Source organism: Phaethon lepturus, unplaced genomic scaffold (assembly GCF_000687285.1).
Source record: "Phaethon lepturus isolate BGI_N335 unplaced genomic scaffold, ASM68728v1 scaffold4228, whole genome shotgun sequence".
Classification (NCBI taxonomy): domain Eukaryota; kingdom Metazoa; phylum Chordata; class Aves; order Phaethontiformes; family Phaethontidae; genus Phaethon; species Phaethon lepturus.
The window spans coordinates 19,090-36,876 of record NW_010558138.1 but is presented as its reverse complement, the minus strand read 5'-3'; the positions used below and the strand labels follow the sequence as shown (position 1 = coordinate 36,876).

Here is a 17,787-nt window from a genome sequence, read left to right as displayed (position 1 = left end):
GTTCCCAAGTCCTGGGTAGCCTGAGGAGCTAGGACAGGAGCCTTGTGACCCAGCACGCAGACTGAGGCCCCGTGGAGTCATGGCAGGCCACAAAATGATCCGAGCTAGTTAGCAGGCAAGCTAGCTGGCTCAGCAGCCTGCCTGGCTTCCACAGATACTTTTGACAAAATTGATTTACCCCAGAAAAAAGTCTGTTTTGTGATATAAGTGTTTCATGACTCAGACTGGCTCTCACTCTATTAAGCATTGTACCTGTTGTGATCTATGGTTGGCATGAACATCTCACATGGCTATGTGAGAGATGTTTTGGTATGAATCCATACCTGCTAGATAGATCAAGTCTATTTTAAAAAAAAGCTAAAACTTTTAATAAACTTCCGTGTTCCTCTGAGTTCTTTCCTACTTTTATCCTCTATAAAGGTAGTAAAATAAATATATTTCCAAGGGACTTGGGGATTAGACAGGGTTTTGAGTTTCTATTTTTTTGTTTCTCTCTGAGGCTTGCCTTTTAGGCATGGTATAAATGATAGTTTTGTAATATAGTTGGTTCCCAAAGGAGGATGTTTCATGTCTAGATTTGTAACAATTGGATCAATGAAGTTCAAATGTTGTTTTCAGCAACTTACAATTTTGGCTTCTTTCTAAAGTTAGTGATTTATTTAATTGTTTTTTTCCATAAAACATAGTGCATATATATTGATTAAAAATACTTTAAAATTACATTTAGAAGTGGAGGCAATATATTTACATAGTTTCCTTATTTCAGTAGCAGATTTTTATACGCAAGTGGCTGCAGGGAGATAATCTCTATGTGAACTCACTGCTTTATTTTTTTATTTATTTTTTATTATCACTGCTGGTTATTAGGTCATTTCACTCTGAATATTATGGGAAGTTTTGAGGGCAAAGAACTTGCTATTCTTATAAAGTAGTCCTCTGAAATAATGGTGTGAATTTTCGTTGCTTACAGCATGTTACATTGTAAAGCATCGTAATAGAGTAGTATACTACTAGTAATAGAATAAAGAGGTATTGTTTTTAATAAGGGAAATGTCAAATCTTTGCAACAGAAGAAGCAAAATAAGTTTTTATATTGAGGTTTAAGACTTCAATTTCAACAGAGAGAATGATGGTGATTATTTTTCTTCTAGGAATTTGATCCTGAAGAATTTTACTATCTTTTGGAAGCAGCTGAAGGCCATGCTAAAGAGGGGCAAGGCATTAAAACAGACATCCCTCGATATATTATTAGTCAGCTGGGCTTAAATAAAGATCCTCTGGAAGGTAAGTGCATCTCCTGGTACATCTATAGGCTCTTACATTATTCCTTCTCGACATTTTTAGTCAATTCTGATAATCTGTGCGTACGTGAAAAGGGTCAAAGTAAAGATGGTAGCAGAACAAACATTCGCTAACCCTCACAACTCTCACAAGCTCAAAGACATTAAAAAGACCATCTGAGATTTTTTATTGTGAATATAATTCACAGATACACTGTGTTAATGATTTTCATGATCTTCTTCCAGCCTGGCAATGCAACTTCCTTATTTCAGCTGTAGCTGAAATTTACTGGTATAGTTTGATGGAGACTGTTATCCAACCAAAGGTACAAATGAAATTGAGCTGAGCTGTTATTGACCCTTCAGTGTCCCCAGGCTCCTGTATCTTAGAGTTCCTGAGAAGAGTATCTCCCATCCCTATTAAAATGGGAAGGATTTATTTTGCTGGGTGATTTATATGTTCATGTTGAGGACTTCTGTAGTGAGAACTTGGATTCCAGTGGAGGTGTTGTCATTGCAGAATTTTTGTTTGCCTGATTTTTCTTTTTAAGGGCAGTGTTGGGAAAACTAAAATTAATTTTGTCTCCTAACCAGACCATCTTCTCTTCCATCCTGAGATCAGGTTCTATCTGGTGACAAATGGAAATTGATTCATTGTGTTCAGTGCTAGTCCTGAAATTTGGAAGAAAATGGCAGAAATGCCATCATGGAAAATGAGCCTAGCTAGTGCCAATTAGCTTGTCTTCTGTGTTATGACGCAGGACAAGGGGCATCTCTAGGAGAGGACTTGATAACACAAAAACAACAGCAAAAAACAATTACAAACTTTTTTTTTTTAACCAGTTCTCATGGTACAATACCGCATCTCCTAAATCAAAGGTGTAGTATATTGTGTGTTGAAAGAAAACTCATTTTTGTTCAACTTCAGTGGCTTGTAAAGTTCAGCACTGCCCAATGTTGTCAGGAATTTACTTAGATCCAATTCAATTAGATTGGCTATTATTATAGATGATATTCATGTTTAATGTTAACAGATTTAAAGGAAGTCAAGCCTGTTATTAGTCCGCTTCCTGTCTTCCTCTTCCCAATTTAGTATTTTTTTTATCCAAGATACAGATTAAAGCAGCTTTAACACCTTTTGCTTGGATGCAGAGTGCAGCAACGATGCCAGACACAAATTGGGAAAATACACATAAATATTCTTTTCTATGTGGTACTGGAAAAGATCAAGAAGTAAATTAATTCACTGCAAGATACAGAGGTGTCTGCTGGGTTTGGAGAGCTGTTGGTCTGGCCTAGACTGACAGTTCATAATTCTTCACTGATCAAATATGCAGGATTTAATTGGAGTGTGGGTTGAGGGTTTAGTTTTATTGGCCCTGGTTCTGCCACTTGAACCTTATCTTACTGATTGACTCTTTCTGGCCACTTGAATAAAAGTGTTCCTCAGCATGAAGCAAGAATCTGACACAACCTAAGTTTAATACTGTCTTTGAATTTCTTTAAATAGTGTATTGTGAAAAAGATCTAGAGACATGCTATATACAAATAAGGGGTACTATTTTCTTGGACTAAATACTTACTTTATGTGAGTGTACTTCATCTAGGACACATCTTATAATTACATTTCATAAATAGAATATTACTTAATATAACAAACTTTGAAGCATTATAGGATAATTGAAATGTGTGGGTTTTTTTCTGATAGAAAAAATGGGCTATGTGGTTTGTCAGTAAATACTGAGGGGTGTGTGATGTACGGATTACCGATCATTGGTTCAGTTGGAGATTGGGTGATTGATTTATTTTGTGTATAATTTTAAAGGTTAATGTGTATGTAGATTTGTGATCAAATAATTCAGGCCATCTGATTTGTATTAATGCTTTCCTGTCTCCCTACAAAAAGTGGTATTTATAAGCAGTATAAATCACTGTGCAATGACTTCTTAAATGATCTGGTTTCAGTTTTAAATTGGTGCCTGTATATACAAGGACATTTCCTAAACAAAAATAAAAGAATGGAACTATGGGGTTTTGCCCTGGCATTAATCGTTTACAAAGGGAATTATTTGAAAACACTGTATTCATTGCTATAAAAAATACGATGTGAAGATCATGCTCCTGAGACAGCTTTATATTCCTAGTATGCAAAACCAGAAAATATTTAAAATACTTAAATAGGAGAAGAACCAAAACAAACACAAATAAACCTACCTCAGTAACATCACTTACCCTGAAACACAGAATTGTATTTTCAACTAAGCTGTTAAATTATGCCTGCAATGTTCATAAATGTTCATGCAAAGGATTGTACTTTCTCTGCAGAGAAAAGCAACCTACTTCTTTAGACCTTTTCTCTACTTACCTCCTTTGTTTGCTGCCATAGCTGTAGTGTCCTTTCTTCAAGTGAAATGATGCGTGCATTACTTGGAGATAATGCTAGATAAATTTATACTGTACTGAAAGCAATACCACAACAGATTCATCACTTAGCAGAGACTGGTGGCTGCATTTCTGAAGAGTTCCCCAGGGAGACATTTTTCCCCGTGGTTTTTAAATTACCATCTTTACCTTTTTGAATCATGAGTCTTCAGAAACGGTTTAAATCAATGAAAGAAAAAGGGCAGATGTTTAATGGTATTTAGATGAGTTTTAAAAATCTCTTCAGGCATTGCAAAATGGTTCCACAGCTCCCTGTTTCGAAAGCTGACTCTTCTTCCACTCCATTACTACCTACTGCCTGCAAATAGTGTGTATTCCTCAGATAATGATTATTTTGCAAAAATTCTGTTTAAAAATGACTCGCTTTAATTTGCTTCTTAAGAAAATAATTTCTGTTGAGAAGGCTGTCAAAGTATATTATTCTGGCTTGTTCGGTTTCCACCCATACAATAAAGATTTCACCAATACTTCTTGTATAAAAACCCCACGTTCACAAAACTATGACTTTTGCCAGGGCAATCCACTCCAGTTTTGAGTTTAGCCTATATCATTTTAGCTTAGGCTCGGGTTTTTTTAAGATCTGTTTGTTCTCAGCGGAGATATTTTTCACTGTTTATTGACTTCATATTCATATTCAGAATTTTTGGAATGTTTTTATTTTCTCTAACACTTTAAAGATCTGTTTGCTTTTTGAAGTGACATTTTCATTACTTTTGATTCTTATACTTTACAAACATTGTGTTTTGTGTAGTGATTACAAATCAGAGTCCTTAAATCTTTAGCTGTTCCAACAGAAAATTATCTGTATGGTTAATGATTACAGTAAGTGTTGTGCAGAATTTCCCTTGTAATAGTTACTTATTATCATATAGAAAAATCCACTTCAGATATTCTGTTTGAATATTCAATTATTTGTCGTATTCATAAGTTCAGTTAATGGTCCTGAGACAAAAATGCACCTCACAAATATCAGCTGATGTTATCTCTGATCCCAGCACATGATTATGATAAAATACGCATCTTTGGCTATGTGGAGTATATAAGTAACTATGCATGTGATTAAAGTAATATTAACCTTCCCAGGGTCTTTCGGCTACCAGCTGTCCTGTGAAGTTTTTATTACCCAAATGAATTCCTTAGTTACTGGGCCCCTGCAGACCAAGACAGGCTTAGGAGCTCTGCAGGATAGGTTGACCCTGGGCAGGGACAACGAGGTCAAGTTGTAGACTCCCAAAAATCTTAATTTCCCAGAGAAGTCATCTGTATTAGTGACTATATAAATGTTAAGCTTCCAAGAAAATGGCTTTTAGCTTATTCTGTTAGGCATATCAGCATTTCTGTGTAGAAGATGCAAAGCAGTTGGAGTCCATCTCTGTCTAAACAAGAAGCTTTTTGTTTTAACTGTGAAAGAGCCCAACAAGGATGGGGCCTGTTATTAACCCCTTGGGCTGAGATCCTCAGGAGTTTTATCAGATTAGTGCTGTCTTTCCCTTAATGCTCAGATCACACATGGATCTCAGAATTCCCACATCTCAGCAATGATAACAGTATCGCTCTTCATTGCTTCATGGCTGCTTGAATTCTTCAGTGGAAGACTACATAGGCATTGAATAGGAGGTCTTCATTTTCCTTGTGGGATTTTTTTAATATATGCTTGGAGATGCCGCAGAAGTTATTTGCCAAGCACTACAGATAGGACAGCATGTTCATTAAGTACTTCAGAAAAGTGTCACTTATCAAGTTTTCTGTGCTTCATTTAGTTTTCTGTTTGCTGTAGTTTAAAATGAAGTTTCTAATCTTTGTTTCCAGAAATAGCTCAGCTAGCTAACTGTGACAGTGGGACAGCAGAAAGTCTTGAAGTGGATGAATCAATAAATGTAAGTTTTCCTGTTATGTTGCTGCTTTTGCTGAACCTGAGCACAGAAAAATAATTGTGTTCCCCCTGGCCCCACCCCATTATATTTTCTCCTGGTATGTGTAAACAGATTGAATAGAACAGTGGTTAGTCATCAGACTAACGCCATGGTGCTCAGCAGACAGAATGCTCACAAAAACATTAGAGCAAAACTTTCAACCTATTTTCTTAGATGTTGCAGTATCCTTAGCTTCCACGAAGTTAGTGTTCACCATGTGGCAATTGTTTTACCACAAAACCCACCACTGCTTCCTTTATTTCAGTTTAATGAATGTATTTATTTTTCTTTTAGAAGGACTTTTAAACAGTTTCATAAAAAATAATGTATTTTAAACAGATTTTAAAACAGTCCATTTACAGAGGCAGCTAGTGATCAGACTCTGAACAGATCCAGTGAAGAGCCAAGGAAGAAATGAGCAAGTTAGCAAATAGCCTGGATTCAGAAAGTTGGCTCACAACCTGGAAGATTGTGTCGTCTTCTTCTGAATCTGTGCTCAGAAATACTTGCCTACAATAATGGGTATCTTACAGTAATATTTTGTCAGATGCTTGTTCAGGTTGGCAGAAGAAAAATGAGTTGGAGGAGTTGGTTGGGTTGAATATTGTGGGCTTAAATGCTCTCAATTTAAATTCTTATTTTTAACAGTTGGTTCTCACACCTTGGATTTTAGTCAACAGAGTAGATGGAGTTCTAACAATTTAGTGTCAGTTTTCAGTGCAAGTGGATATAAAAAGCAAGCACAATTTTGGAGGATGCATAGGTAGTTCAGCGGTACTTCACAAGTGCTTAAACATGTTAGCAGAGCTTAAAATACAGGCATGGGTTATCTGTTAATCTGCTTCTGATATGTTACAGAAAAGACATCATCTTCTAGTACATGTTTTATTATCTTGAGATAATTTCTGACTTTCTGGCAAAGTGTCACCTATAAAGGCTTCCAGAGTTGTGACATGAAGGGTGTTTCTTATTCTGCTGCTTTTGTTCATTTGCATTTAAAATACTGTATTAGACCCGAGCAATATTTAGTGAAGGGCACTTACAACAGAAAGAATAACTAGAAGACTTAAAGCAAGTGCTGAAGTGCTTAGGAGAATCTAGGGTGCAAACCGGCTTAGCAATAGCTAAGAAACTGCAATTGTAAAGTTATTTGTGTTGTGCAAATGTTGAGGAAATACAGGAAGGATAATGTAGTGTAATAAAGGAACCTAAGCAGGGGAGATGACGAAATTAAATCAGTAAAATTTGGAAATACTTTCTCAAAGCGCAGCTGTGGAATAAACACACATGGGAAGTGACAGGAAGTATAACTTAAAAGTAACGTACAGGACCATTCAAAATCATAATAAATATGCAATTAGGAAGAATCCTGTACTGGCAGGCAAGTGGGCTAAACAACTTAAATTGTCTCTCTCTGTTCCTGTGTAGTTCATTAACATATTCACTAATCTTATTACACTGTATTTTCTTGGGCAAGCTTTTAATTAAAAAGGTTCCAACCAGGTCTAGTTTCAAACTTAACTATTACCCAGCTGTCTGGATAAGGATCATAGAACTTGGAGATTTGAAAAACGTCTTGAAAAGGATCTTGTGGGCTTGGAATACTGAATTTGGAGTCCCATGCCCTCATCATTCCACATACACCTCATTTCTAATTCACACTTACATCTTCAAAATTAACTGAAAAATAAAGGTAGAAAAAAGGTTGTGCAGTACTTGGGACAACTCAATTTTGAAAACATTCTGGCATACAAGTAGGTGCAAGTGACCTGTGTAATGGTAGAATTACTGTATTTTTATCTTCCATATTTTTCTCTCTCATTTTTTGTCTCTTTTCACAGTCTGTGCTAAGTTATATCACATTCTATCCTAAAGTTAGTTCAAAATGTGCAAAAGTTTATTTGAATGACGAGAACTCATCTACATTTTGTTACTACCAGAATCAGATTTACTAAAATGGGAAGACAGTGGCCACCGAGTGCCTGGTGGGATTCATGGAAGTCTGTAACTCCAGATGGGAATTCCCAGCAACTCCTTTACCAGAAGCCTTCGTGCCTCTCTGCTATAGATAAGCAGACAGATAGCTGCGGTGTAACGGGTACCTTTTTGATGAAAAAGCAGCTTTTCTGCAGGAGCCCTCTTGGTCCCTGTCTGTGCTCTGTGGCTGTGTGGCTAACTGGCCAGAGCTTTTAGCTGGTTCATCAGGGTGTGACAGCCCCGTGATAGTTGTTTTTTTTGTTTGTTTTTTTAATTTTTCCCTGATTTTGAAAAAAACACTGTATTAACTTTATTCTTTCTCCTCTTTTACATTGAAGAGCTGTAATACCTCACTGAAGCTGCAGAGGAAACCTCGGGAAAGTGATTTTGAAACAATTAAACTGATTAGTAATGGAGCTTATGGGGGAGTAATCCATGAGTGCCACCGCTCTTTTGCATTTTATTTTTGCTTAACTTCCCGTTATTTCTTATTGCAGGGATGTTTATATGAAGGAGTTTGTTTGCACTGCTACTTTGTGCATTCTGCTTTTCTTTTTCGTTGCTAATATTTGAAGTTCACAATAAAAACTTTTTGGAAAGCCTGCTAGGCAGGCTGCAGGCAGTAAGCTAGACAATATTGAATTACTGTGTGCTGCAGTACATTAAAATACTAAATATTACATCACAAAGATTTTTTCAGGTAGGTATCATGTAATGCCAAAGATGAAATATGAATAAATCAAAAGGCAGATTTAAAGCCACCTTTATAATACTGAAAGCAGCCTGTGTTTATGCAGGTGTGAAACAGAATAAAACTGAATCTGTAGGGAGACAGGTTGTTAAAAATGAGTGCTTACTTGACCTAAAAATACTGAAGTAGAAACAAATTTCCTTAAGTGGGGCAGCACTGTTTTCTTGCTTCTCCATGGACACTCTTCTGTCCTCAAATTTTAACTGATTAGCTTTTAAGGAATTGCTGTTACTTGGTTAGTTTCTGGGTGCTTGGAAAGTGCAGAGCTTACTGCCCAGTGGTATGTAAGTCATCTGGAGATATCCTAGAGATATCTAGGACCAAGAGAAAATTATGTTAGCCTGGACCTTAAATGAATACAGCATGTTTTCTGGAAGTCCCATACAGGGATTCTGTCTATCAGCAGGCAGAAGTCTGTCTTCAGTTACCTTTTCTCATCAGATACTGTCTATTAGACCCTTGATTGGCTCCTCCTCTGCACTGAAATGTATCAAGGCAGGAACTGCTGGTCTATGTAACCTGCAGGACCAGGAGGGATGTATTGGTTCAAAGAAGAGGGATTTGTGTCTTGGCATGAGGACCCCATTGCCAAATGAGACTGTGTCACAGCCAAACAGTGGAGTGGGCTGTTACTCTCCAGCACACGCCCCATTAGACTGGCTGTACTCTGTGCTACCTCTGCTTGAGGTAGGAAGGAGCAGCAACCCGATAGTACTGAGCACTCTTTGAAGAGACCCTGGACATAGAAGAGAAAGCACCTGCAATCTACCCATTGGAGTTCTGAAGAGACCTTGAACATAGAAGAGAAAGCACCTGCAATCTACCCACTGGAGTTTTTCATGGCATTTTAATTGCCTGAGGCTGATGGGCACAATAATACTCGGTGATCACATTTAGTTACAGGTAACCCTGAGCTCTGGGACAGGAGGCATTTAGAACTGCCCAGTATTGTTGGTTGTGATAGCTTGTGTGGAGCCTATTGTGTCCAGACCTGCTTACATACCTCAGCAAAAAGCCTGAAGGAAATAGCATCATTTGCATTAAAGTTATATAAATATTCAAATACAACTTCTCACTAGTTAACCTCTGCACAACTCATTGTCTCAGAATTTCTCTGTAGGCAAACTCATTACTTACCGTATGCCAGTTTCTCCTGATTACCCCAGGACTTCAAAAGCCTTTCTTTCAGCAGTTTGCAGTAGCTGCTGCTCCTCTCCCTGGCTGCATCCCTTTTTCCTTCCCTTGGCCGATGCTTAGTTGCCTTCATTTCTCCTTTCATCTCCTACTCAATTTCCTCTTTGTCTTACTGGAGGAGGAGAAGAAGAACCATGTGGGCTGGGTCCGCATTGGAGAAAAGGGTGTTGTGAGTCACTGGGCCTGCCCAGCTTCCCAGCAGTTTCAGGATGCTGACGAACGGGAAGAAGAGGGAGCAGCTGCAGAAGGGCATGCTGCAACCAGCAGCTTGAGGCCGGCCACCTAAAGTCAGAGGTTCCGTAGTCTTGGTGGCTCTTGCTCCATAGGTGTTACAGTCAGAAGGAGCCTTGATAAGCCATTAAGAAATACAGACTGGAGAGAACTGTCCATTTGAAACCAGAGACAAGTAAGGATCGGAAGGATGGGAAAAGGAAGGATGAAAAGCCGTGGCTTTCTATAGGTTATATGATGTACACATGTAGGGTTGGGGTTTTTTCCCCTTATGTTTGTGGCAGGGAAAATCAATACTTATGAAACACCTTTTAAATGCTCATAATATGTGAAATTGGCAATAGAAATGTCATAAAAATTGGATGAGACTCTAATAATTGTGAGGAAAAGGAGAAGTGATAGAGGGTGAACAGCTTGGAGTGTATCTGGATTCTGTATGAATCATTATTGTCTTTAGCAAATGTTAAAACCGGGGTAGGTTGATGGGTTATGCTGTGGTAGTATTAGAAGTGGAAATAGAAAATCTCTTCACTTTTAGTAGAGTTCTATTATTTCCATCCTTAAGCAAACAACAACAAAGTAGGTTTTGTTGGTTTGGATTTTTGTTTTAAATGGTTACTTCTTAGAAGAAAAATCAAGAATAAGAAAGAAAACAAAGGTACAGCCCCATACTAGTTAATGTAGAGGGAAAGAAACACACTCAGTGAACACTGAGACAATACATCTTTAAAAGTGTTTACTCACTTTTCAAAAAGTGATTTTAGCACTTAGTCACTTCTCCCCAACTACTGTAAGTTGATGAGGCTTATGCACCTAAATTCTCTAGGATATCACTTCTTCAAAACTCTCTGTGTGCTTGAAGATCTCCACTGTGGTGTGTCAGATAAGTGGTACTGTAATATCAACAGACCATTATTAGATCTTTAAGGTTTTTTTTCTGTTGGCACCAGTATGATTGGTGGTTAATTTACTCGAAAGTTACGGTCGAGTTTGAAGGGGAGCACGTCACAATAACCTAAATGCTCTTTAACCCATCTACAAAATGTAGTGTAATAAAGCAATAATACCTGTTCCATCTGTGAATAGAAAGCAATAAACTGCCCCATAGGCATTTATTGCAGTTTATTTACAAGTATAAGCAGCTGAAATAAAAGTTATTGTTGTTATGCTACAAGGATTATTTTCTTTCCCTTCCATGTTTTTCCAGGCCATTAATTTTTTGAAATAACCTAAGTATGTGTGAAATCTGCCTGTGCTTCATTGATTTATTCTCAAAAATACGTCAGTGGGCATATTTTATGCTCTGACTTATTAAAGATTCAGTATGCTATTGTATTAGTTATTTTGAGGCTATAATGAAGGGTTTAATTCTGAACCAATTTTTAAAAAAACATATATTTTGCTGTCTTTGATTTTGCTGTAGTGTTTTTGCCTTCATTAGTGAAATGGAAAGCTTTGACTGCTTGACAGGGTAATTGTTGGTCTTGGCATGCTGTAGCAGAGATTTGTCAGATATGTTAAACTTGATGAGCTTAAATATAAACTATTGGTTTTGTGAAGGTCTGAGTAAATATCTTAGCAGTTTTCTGTTTTTAATTGATCGGGTAAACTCATTTGTAGTGCAATTAAATGACTGTATAGTAGATGAGGTGTATCAAGCTTTTGGGAATGGCTAGGAATATACAAGAAGTTAAACAATCTGTGAATCAGTAAAATGTAGGATGCTGGCCAAGTCATTAATGGATTTTCACCAGCTGTCTATCTGACTATTTTCAGCCAGACAAAACTTCCATACTTCCCAAATTTAACACTCTTACACTGCAATCATAGCACCATTTTTTTGATATTCCAGCTTGCAAGAGGTAGCAGGTGGAAGAAGTCCATGCCTTCAAAAGTTGGCATCAGCCTGGTTTCCTGAACCAGCTCAATAAAATAAAAATGACATTTGATTTCAGGGAAGTAAATGGTGTTACTTCAGTTGCTCTTTCACTAATGTAGAACTGTATGTGCTTAAAGCAAATACATGATACCACTTTTGCACCTGCCTGGAATGTTTTTACTTCTACAAAGATGGTAATGTCAATATGACGTAATACATGACATACTGGCTAACAGTGTTGCTTGATGAATTTAGGAACTCTGAGGCAGTGTTGGCTTCACCAGCTGCTGCCCCTAACCTGTGAGTACTCATTCCTGTTCCTTCTCCACTTGGTTGACAGTACTTGCTCCGATGTAGTTGTATTGGGAACGGGAAGAATGAGAAAGTTACCCAGCTGCAGAATAACTGTCAATCAGGTTAATTCATCATCAACCTGGCAGCTAACAGTTCAGAGTTGAAGGGGATAGAGGGAAGTGTGGCTTTATAGGTTCACTTAAGTAGCACCACCTCTGAACGCACTACAGGTCTAATAAGCTGTATTCCTTTCCTTCTTTTCTGTTTACCCCTGTGAGTGACTGGACTATGCAGAGTAAGAGGCTTTGACTCCTAGAAGCCCATAGCTTTAAAGAGCATTTTAGAAAGGTTTAGAGTTTTTTACCCAGCTCAGAGGCTGGGAGTTTCTATGCTAGGGATCTTACATTCATCCTTCATTGTGGATCTGCTCAAAATTATGAACTTTGAACCCATGCACTTTATTACCCTTGAGTCTGCCTCCCTTCCCAGTACAGCAGAGCCCAAGTGCCTTATCTTTCTTCTGTAGCTGATACATGTGTGAGGATCTAATATTGGCAGCTAATGCAATGCTCTCAGTGGTAGAGCAAGATTGTTAACCGTGTTGAAAGTCTTAAATTTTATCCTTGCTGAATGTGCAGCATGCTACGAACTGGTGAGGAGCATAATTTCTCAAGTGTTTCTTTTGCAAACACAGCACAGTTTACCCATAGGAAATCCGATAGCAGCTTCATCATTTTGCATGTGTGTTTACTAGCCGCCATAAAGGCAGAAGACACTGCTACTGTTAGGTATGGAGACGTGGTTTTATTAGTCAAAATTTGTGACATATTGGAACAACCAGGGCTAATACCTGTTGCGAAAGAAGGATCACAGCCATTGTGTTCTCTTCAGATGGCAGCTTCTCATTTGCTTCTAGGTAGACTGGGATTAGTGTAAATATTGCTGAGAGGAGGCTGTGTGCATTGTCCCAGGGCTTGGAAGACCCACACCACACTGGGTGCTCATGTTAGGAGTGCTGGAGTGCTTTAGGCAGCATTTCCCCCTGCCCCCAAATAAATCTGATCTGGTCATGGGCATTGCCTCGTGAGGAGGTGGTGCAGTGCTGCTTGTAAATTCTGATCTTAAATACCTATCCCTAAACTTCACCGTATTGCCCTAACATGAATCACAGTCTCACAGGTGGCTCCTCTTCACTGGAGGCAACATCAGACATAATTCCAGGGTATTTAGCAGTCTCTTCTCAGGATATTGCTCATGAAAATGAAACGGCTCCTTGTGAGCAACTGTAACTTTTAAGCAGCAAGCACAGTACCTGTGTTTCCACAAGGAGTTCAACATCCTTTAACAAAGTAGAGCATTGAGTCAAAGCAAGTGACACAGCTACATTAGCTTCAAGCACTGAATGTAGGCTAGGTTGTAAAATGGCTCCAAAAATTGAAGTTACTGAAGAGATGTAAACAAGGCCTGAAGCCTGTAAGTAATTTAGAGGAAAAACAGGAATCTTGGTTCTAAGATTGGGGGGATAGATTGCATAATATTTAAGTTGGAGCAATTCAGGAATCCAGTTAAATGTTTTAGCATTTTTTCGGTCATCTTAACACGTTTGTGCAGTGTTTTATATTTGTGCCTAGCTAACGGTATTTTAGAGATACTTTTTCAAGCTGAGATCTATGTTGGAAGTGGAATAATGTAATGTTTGGACAATGCCAAAGTTTAGGAATTTTCTTATTTCTCTTGAAAAGTAAACTTTTCTTGCAATGTTGAAATACAGCATCAATAAAATACAGAGCACTTGTGTACCTGTTGAGATCCATACAGCAAAATCAGAGGGTGTTTTGGAAATCTTTTGTTGCCATGTTACGAAACAGAAAGGGCAGAGGTAGGAAAGCAAATTCTTCATTTGAAACCATAGGGGGTTGCAACAACGCCACTTTGATTGTGGCTTTGCAGGCAGACAGGGCATACCACTGTCATTGAATGGATCAACAGAGCAATTGGATGGTCTGGATGTTCTTAATACATTGCTTTTGTGTCAAAGGAATCCTCAAATTTACGTTCGTATTTCTAATATACTGAAAATCATGAGCAGCATTTAATGATCAAGGCCAAGAAACCAGGAGGAATTGTGCTCTCTCTTAAAAGGACATACAAAACAAAGAGAAATCTCTTTCTAGTGCTCCAGCTGTAGCATTCTGGAGAGTAAAGAATAGAGATAGATGTGGGAAGGGGGGGAGGGTGCCAGGTTTAGGAGAATGTAGCAAGTTGATAGCTTCAAGGAGAGTGAACAGAAACTAGAAGGCCATCACAGTCTACGCAATAAGTTGTTGTAGAATAGCAGCAGCATACTTCAAGGGAGGCAAATCAGGGTTCAGAATTAGCCTAGACAAAGTCGGTATGTGCTAGAACTCATTGTGGCTTTTCCCATCATTTTACTTCCAAGTTTGCAGTTATGTTTCAGCAGATGTTGTCCAAGGTTTCCATTTAGATTAAGTTGAAGCCCCACTTAGTGCAAGAAACATGGAAGAATTCCTGTTTCTTTTTTTTCTTCTTTTTTTTTTTTAATTGTCAAGGCAATTTATGCATCTTTATTTTACTGTTAGTCTTTGGCTTTTTGTTTTTTTTTTTTGTTTTTTTGTTTTTTTTTTTTCATTTTTATTTACTTACCATTTTATTGATGTTTCAGCAAATTGTAATACACTCTTTTCAACTGTGGGAGCTGAGAACACCAGTGTCACAGGCCAGTTGCAATTGTTGCAGTGTGCTTAGTTTACTGTATCGGTAGGCTGAGGAAATGGCATCACTGCTGTGAACTGAGAGCATTCTGAGGAAGAAATGAGGTCTTCTACAGGAGTAACATGCTGCTGGCTAGAACCTAGTTTTCTTTGTAAAACAGAAATGCTGTTTTCTGGGGTTACTGTGATCAGAGGATGTGAATAAGTGATGTTAGACATTTTAAAATGTTGAAGATCATTTAAAAGCACTTTATATGGCATGAACAGTGTATACATGTGTAAACATGAGAGAGACAATTGCATTGCAGTTGTCTCGTGAGTCCGCTACACTTGAACTAAACAGTTTTCTTCTGAGAAATTGTAGGTAACTGAATCCTAGTGGAAAGTTATACAATTACCTGCCTGTGACTGTAAGACTGGAGAGCTTGGGGAAACATAGCCAGCATGTCCCAGATATTTACAGAACTTACTGGTTCTTGATCTTTAATTATGGTAGTAATGACCCTACAGTTCCACATGCTTTACAGAGGGGATTTATTAAGATGTTGTAATAATATGCTCTGGTTAATCTCTGTATTTCAAGAGTTCATCTTGGCATGCTGTCCAAATTAAAGCTCTGAGAAGGATCTGCATGCTGAGTCCTCAGGCAGTCCTCAGTTTATTCATATGACTTTGGGGGTTTTTGAAGGATTGTGGCTTCGGCACCTGAAGGGCTCACTTTTCTACATGCCAGGAGTGCACAAGGGGACTGGAATGGGGAAAAGATGACATTACAGGAGATTAAGAAGCCAAGACAGACTGACAGGAGATAGCAACAAAAGAGAGAGGAAAACCAGAACAGAAGGCAAGGAAAAGAGTTATAATGAAGGGGTGGAGAGAGAAGTGAGCATGAGGAGAGCTGTAGGAAGAGGTGCAGGAGGACAAAAGGCATGAAGCCAGCAGGGAGGAGTGCTGCAGCTGAACAACTTAGTCTTTATTCCAGCTTGGGAGAGGCAGAAGTGAGACTTAGTAGGAGGCACAAAGGGTGAGGTTTTCTTGTGTTTTGCCCAAGGTGGTTTTCCCCCACTTTCATAATGGTGTAATGTCTTTTACCTGCCCTGCTCTCAGACAAGAACAAGGGACTTGTGAAAGCTTTTGGAATCAGTTCGAGAAATGTTCTTGTCTGGAAAAAGTTTTCCTCCACAAAAGAAACCAGAAACATGATTTTTTTCAGTGCCTGTAATTTTGGTAGCTGTGGGAAGATCTTCATAGAAATAGTAAGGCAAGAATTGCTTTTTGTGTTTCAATAAATAATTGTATGGTGATAATTAGACCTCATGGGGACAACAAATTGAATTTAAAACCTACATAATTGAATCCCATTTATTTCCTCCCCTCCCCCCATTTTCTCCTTTTAGTCCTTTCTTTTCATAAACAATCACTACTGTGGTAATTATATACTGGAGATGCTATAAGCATTAAATGTTACAAAGCAGATTTCAAGCAAGGCAAACACTTTCAGGATTTGCCTCAAGGGAGTTTGAGAAATGCAGCAGTAATGTCCTCTGTCAGTGTTTCACAGCAGGCTGGTTCCTTCTCCTGAGCCTTGACGAGAAAGAGGCTTGTCCATGTAGGTTTTCTTTCACTTTGCTTCCCTCACTGCCTTGACCTTCTCTAACCAAGCTTACAGGAAACTTTGTACCCAGTACCTCAGTGGAAATTCTGCATGTCAGGATACACCTTAATCCCACTTTACCATGTGGTTAACGCAGCGATCTTTGGTTCGGATTACCTACTGGTGACCTGCCCCTGATATGGATCAATGCTGATGTCAGGGACTGAACAAGAACAGAAGATTCTGCACCTGGCAATGAGGGAGCCACCCCATCGAGCAACTTCTGAGCAACCTTCATGAGAAACCAGTGACATGTTTTAAAATCCCCTGGACAGAGTCTAAGTCATAACTATCTGACAGCACACTTACAGCATAAGCATGTGTCAGAATGATTTATAACACTGTGCCATAGCTTGGTTTTGTATATAATCTTTTGATGATGGAAACGCCCAAAATCTACCTGAGCTGAGAGCATTTGCTGTATTGGGGGAGAGGGGTGTGTATGTGCTACTATATCTTTTGTTTGCTTTGGGGCGTGGGGAGTTCTTTGGTTTTAGTTTCTGTACTAATTTGTGTTAGAGATGTGACTGAGATTCATCCTGGTTATGAAACAAAATGAAGTTTGTAGGCATTCTGTAATGTGAAAGGCAGGTCAACTACATTAAACTAAACCCAGGCCTTTTATATAATACATACACAGTTTTTTAAAGATACATTTATTTATTTGTAAAAAAAGTATTTTAAATTTTTTTTTAATAGTTATGCAGACTTTTTTCTTTTTCTCTCCCGTTTGACCTTCTTCAGTGCGGTTTATTTTGTGAGACACAAAGAAACCAGACAAAGATTTGCCATGAAGAAAATTAATAAGCAGAATCTTATCCTCCGAAACCAGATACAACAGGCCTTTGTCGAGCGTGATATCCTGACATTTGCAGAAAATCCATTTGTTGTGAGCATGTATTGCTCCTTTGAAACAAGACGTCATTTATGCATGGTCATGGAATATGTAGAAGGTAAAATGTTTGTTCTGTTTTACAGAGCAAGAAGAGACTTTTCTTATACCAAGAAAGAAAAATAACCCGTATGGTACTTGCATTAGAAAGGCCCCTGTGATAACAGAATACAGATTTAGGATCTAAATCCAACAACAAGATGGCTTTTTTCCCAGTCATTATCTCTCTGTAAGAGCTTGTAAAACACTTGTGCTCCAGCTGTAATGGGAAGTAACTGCTCTTTGCATAAGTTCCTCATAGACTGTAATCGTAAGTGTCCTAGCATTCAAAGTTCATGTGGAAATGCTGTTTGCTTTTCTGGAGCTCCATTTTTCATTAGTATGTGTTAGGGTATTCGTAATAGTTATTTTTATGAAGAAAGAGAGAAGAGGAAGTGATTTGAAAAGGTGCTGATACTGAAGGAGAACACTGGACACAGGCAGTGCAAGATGAGAAACCCAGGCCATAATTCTATGGGCTTTTTTTTTTGTGAGTAGTCTCCCCCCAC

At 38.3% G+C, this 17,787-nt stretch overlaps 1 protein-coding gene across 1 annotated transcript in view; it reads left to right on the top strand.

Moving 5' to 3' along the window:
- LOC104625341 (microtubule-associated serine/threonine-protein kinase 4-like) overlaps window positions 1-17,787 on the top strand; it is a gene marked incomplete at its 3' end in the record, with an annotated part of 64,771 nt that overhangs the window by 28,723 nt on the left and 18,261 nt on the right. Inside the window, exons 9-12 of the mRNA XM_010292943.1 lie at window positions 1,152-1,284; window positions 5,532-5,599; window positions 7,951-8,051; window positions 17,092-17,300. Of these exons, the coding sequence (XP_010291245.1) occupies window positions 1,152-1,284; window positions 5,532-5,599; window positions 7,951-8,051; window positions 17,092-17,300 (511 nt within the window). The remainder of the gene's footprint in view (window positions 1-1,151; window positions 1,285-5,531; window positions 5,600-7,950; window positions 8,052-17,091; window positions 17,301-17,787) is intronic.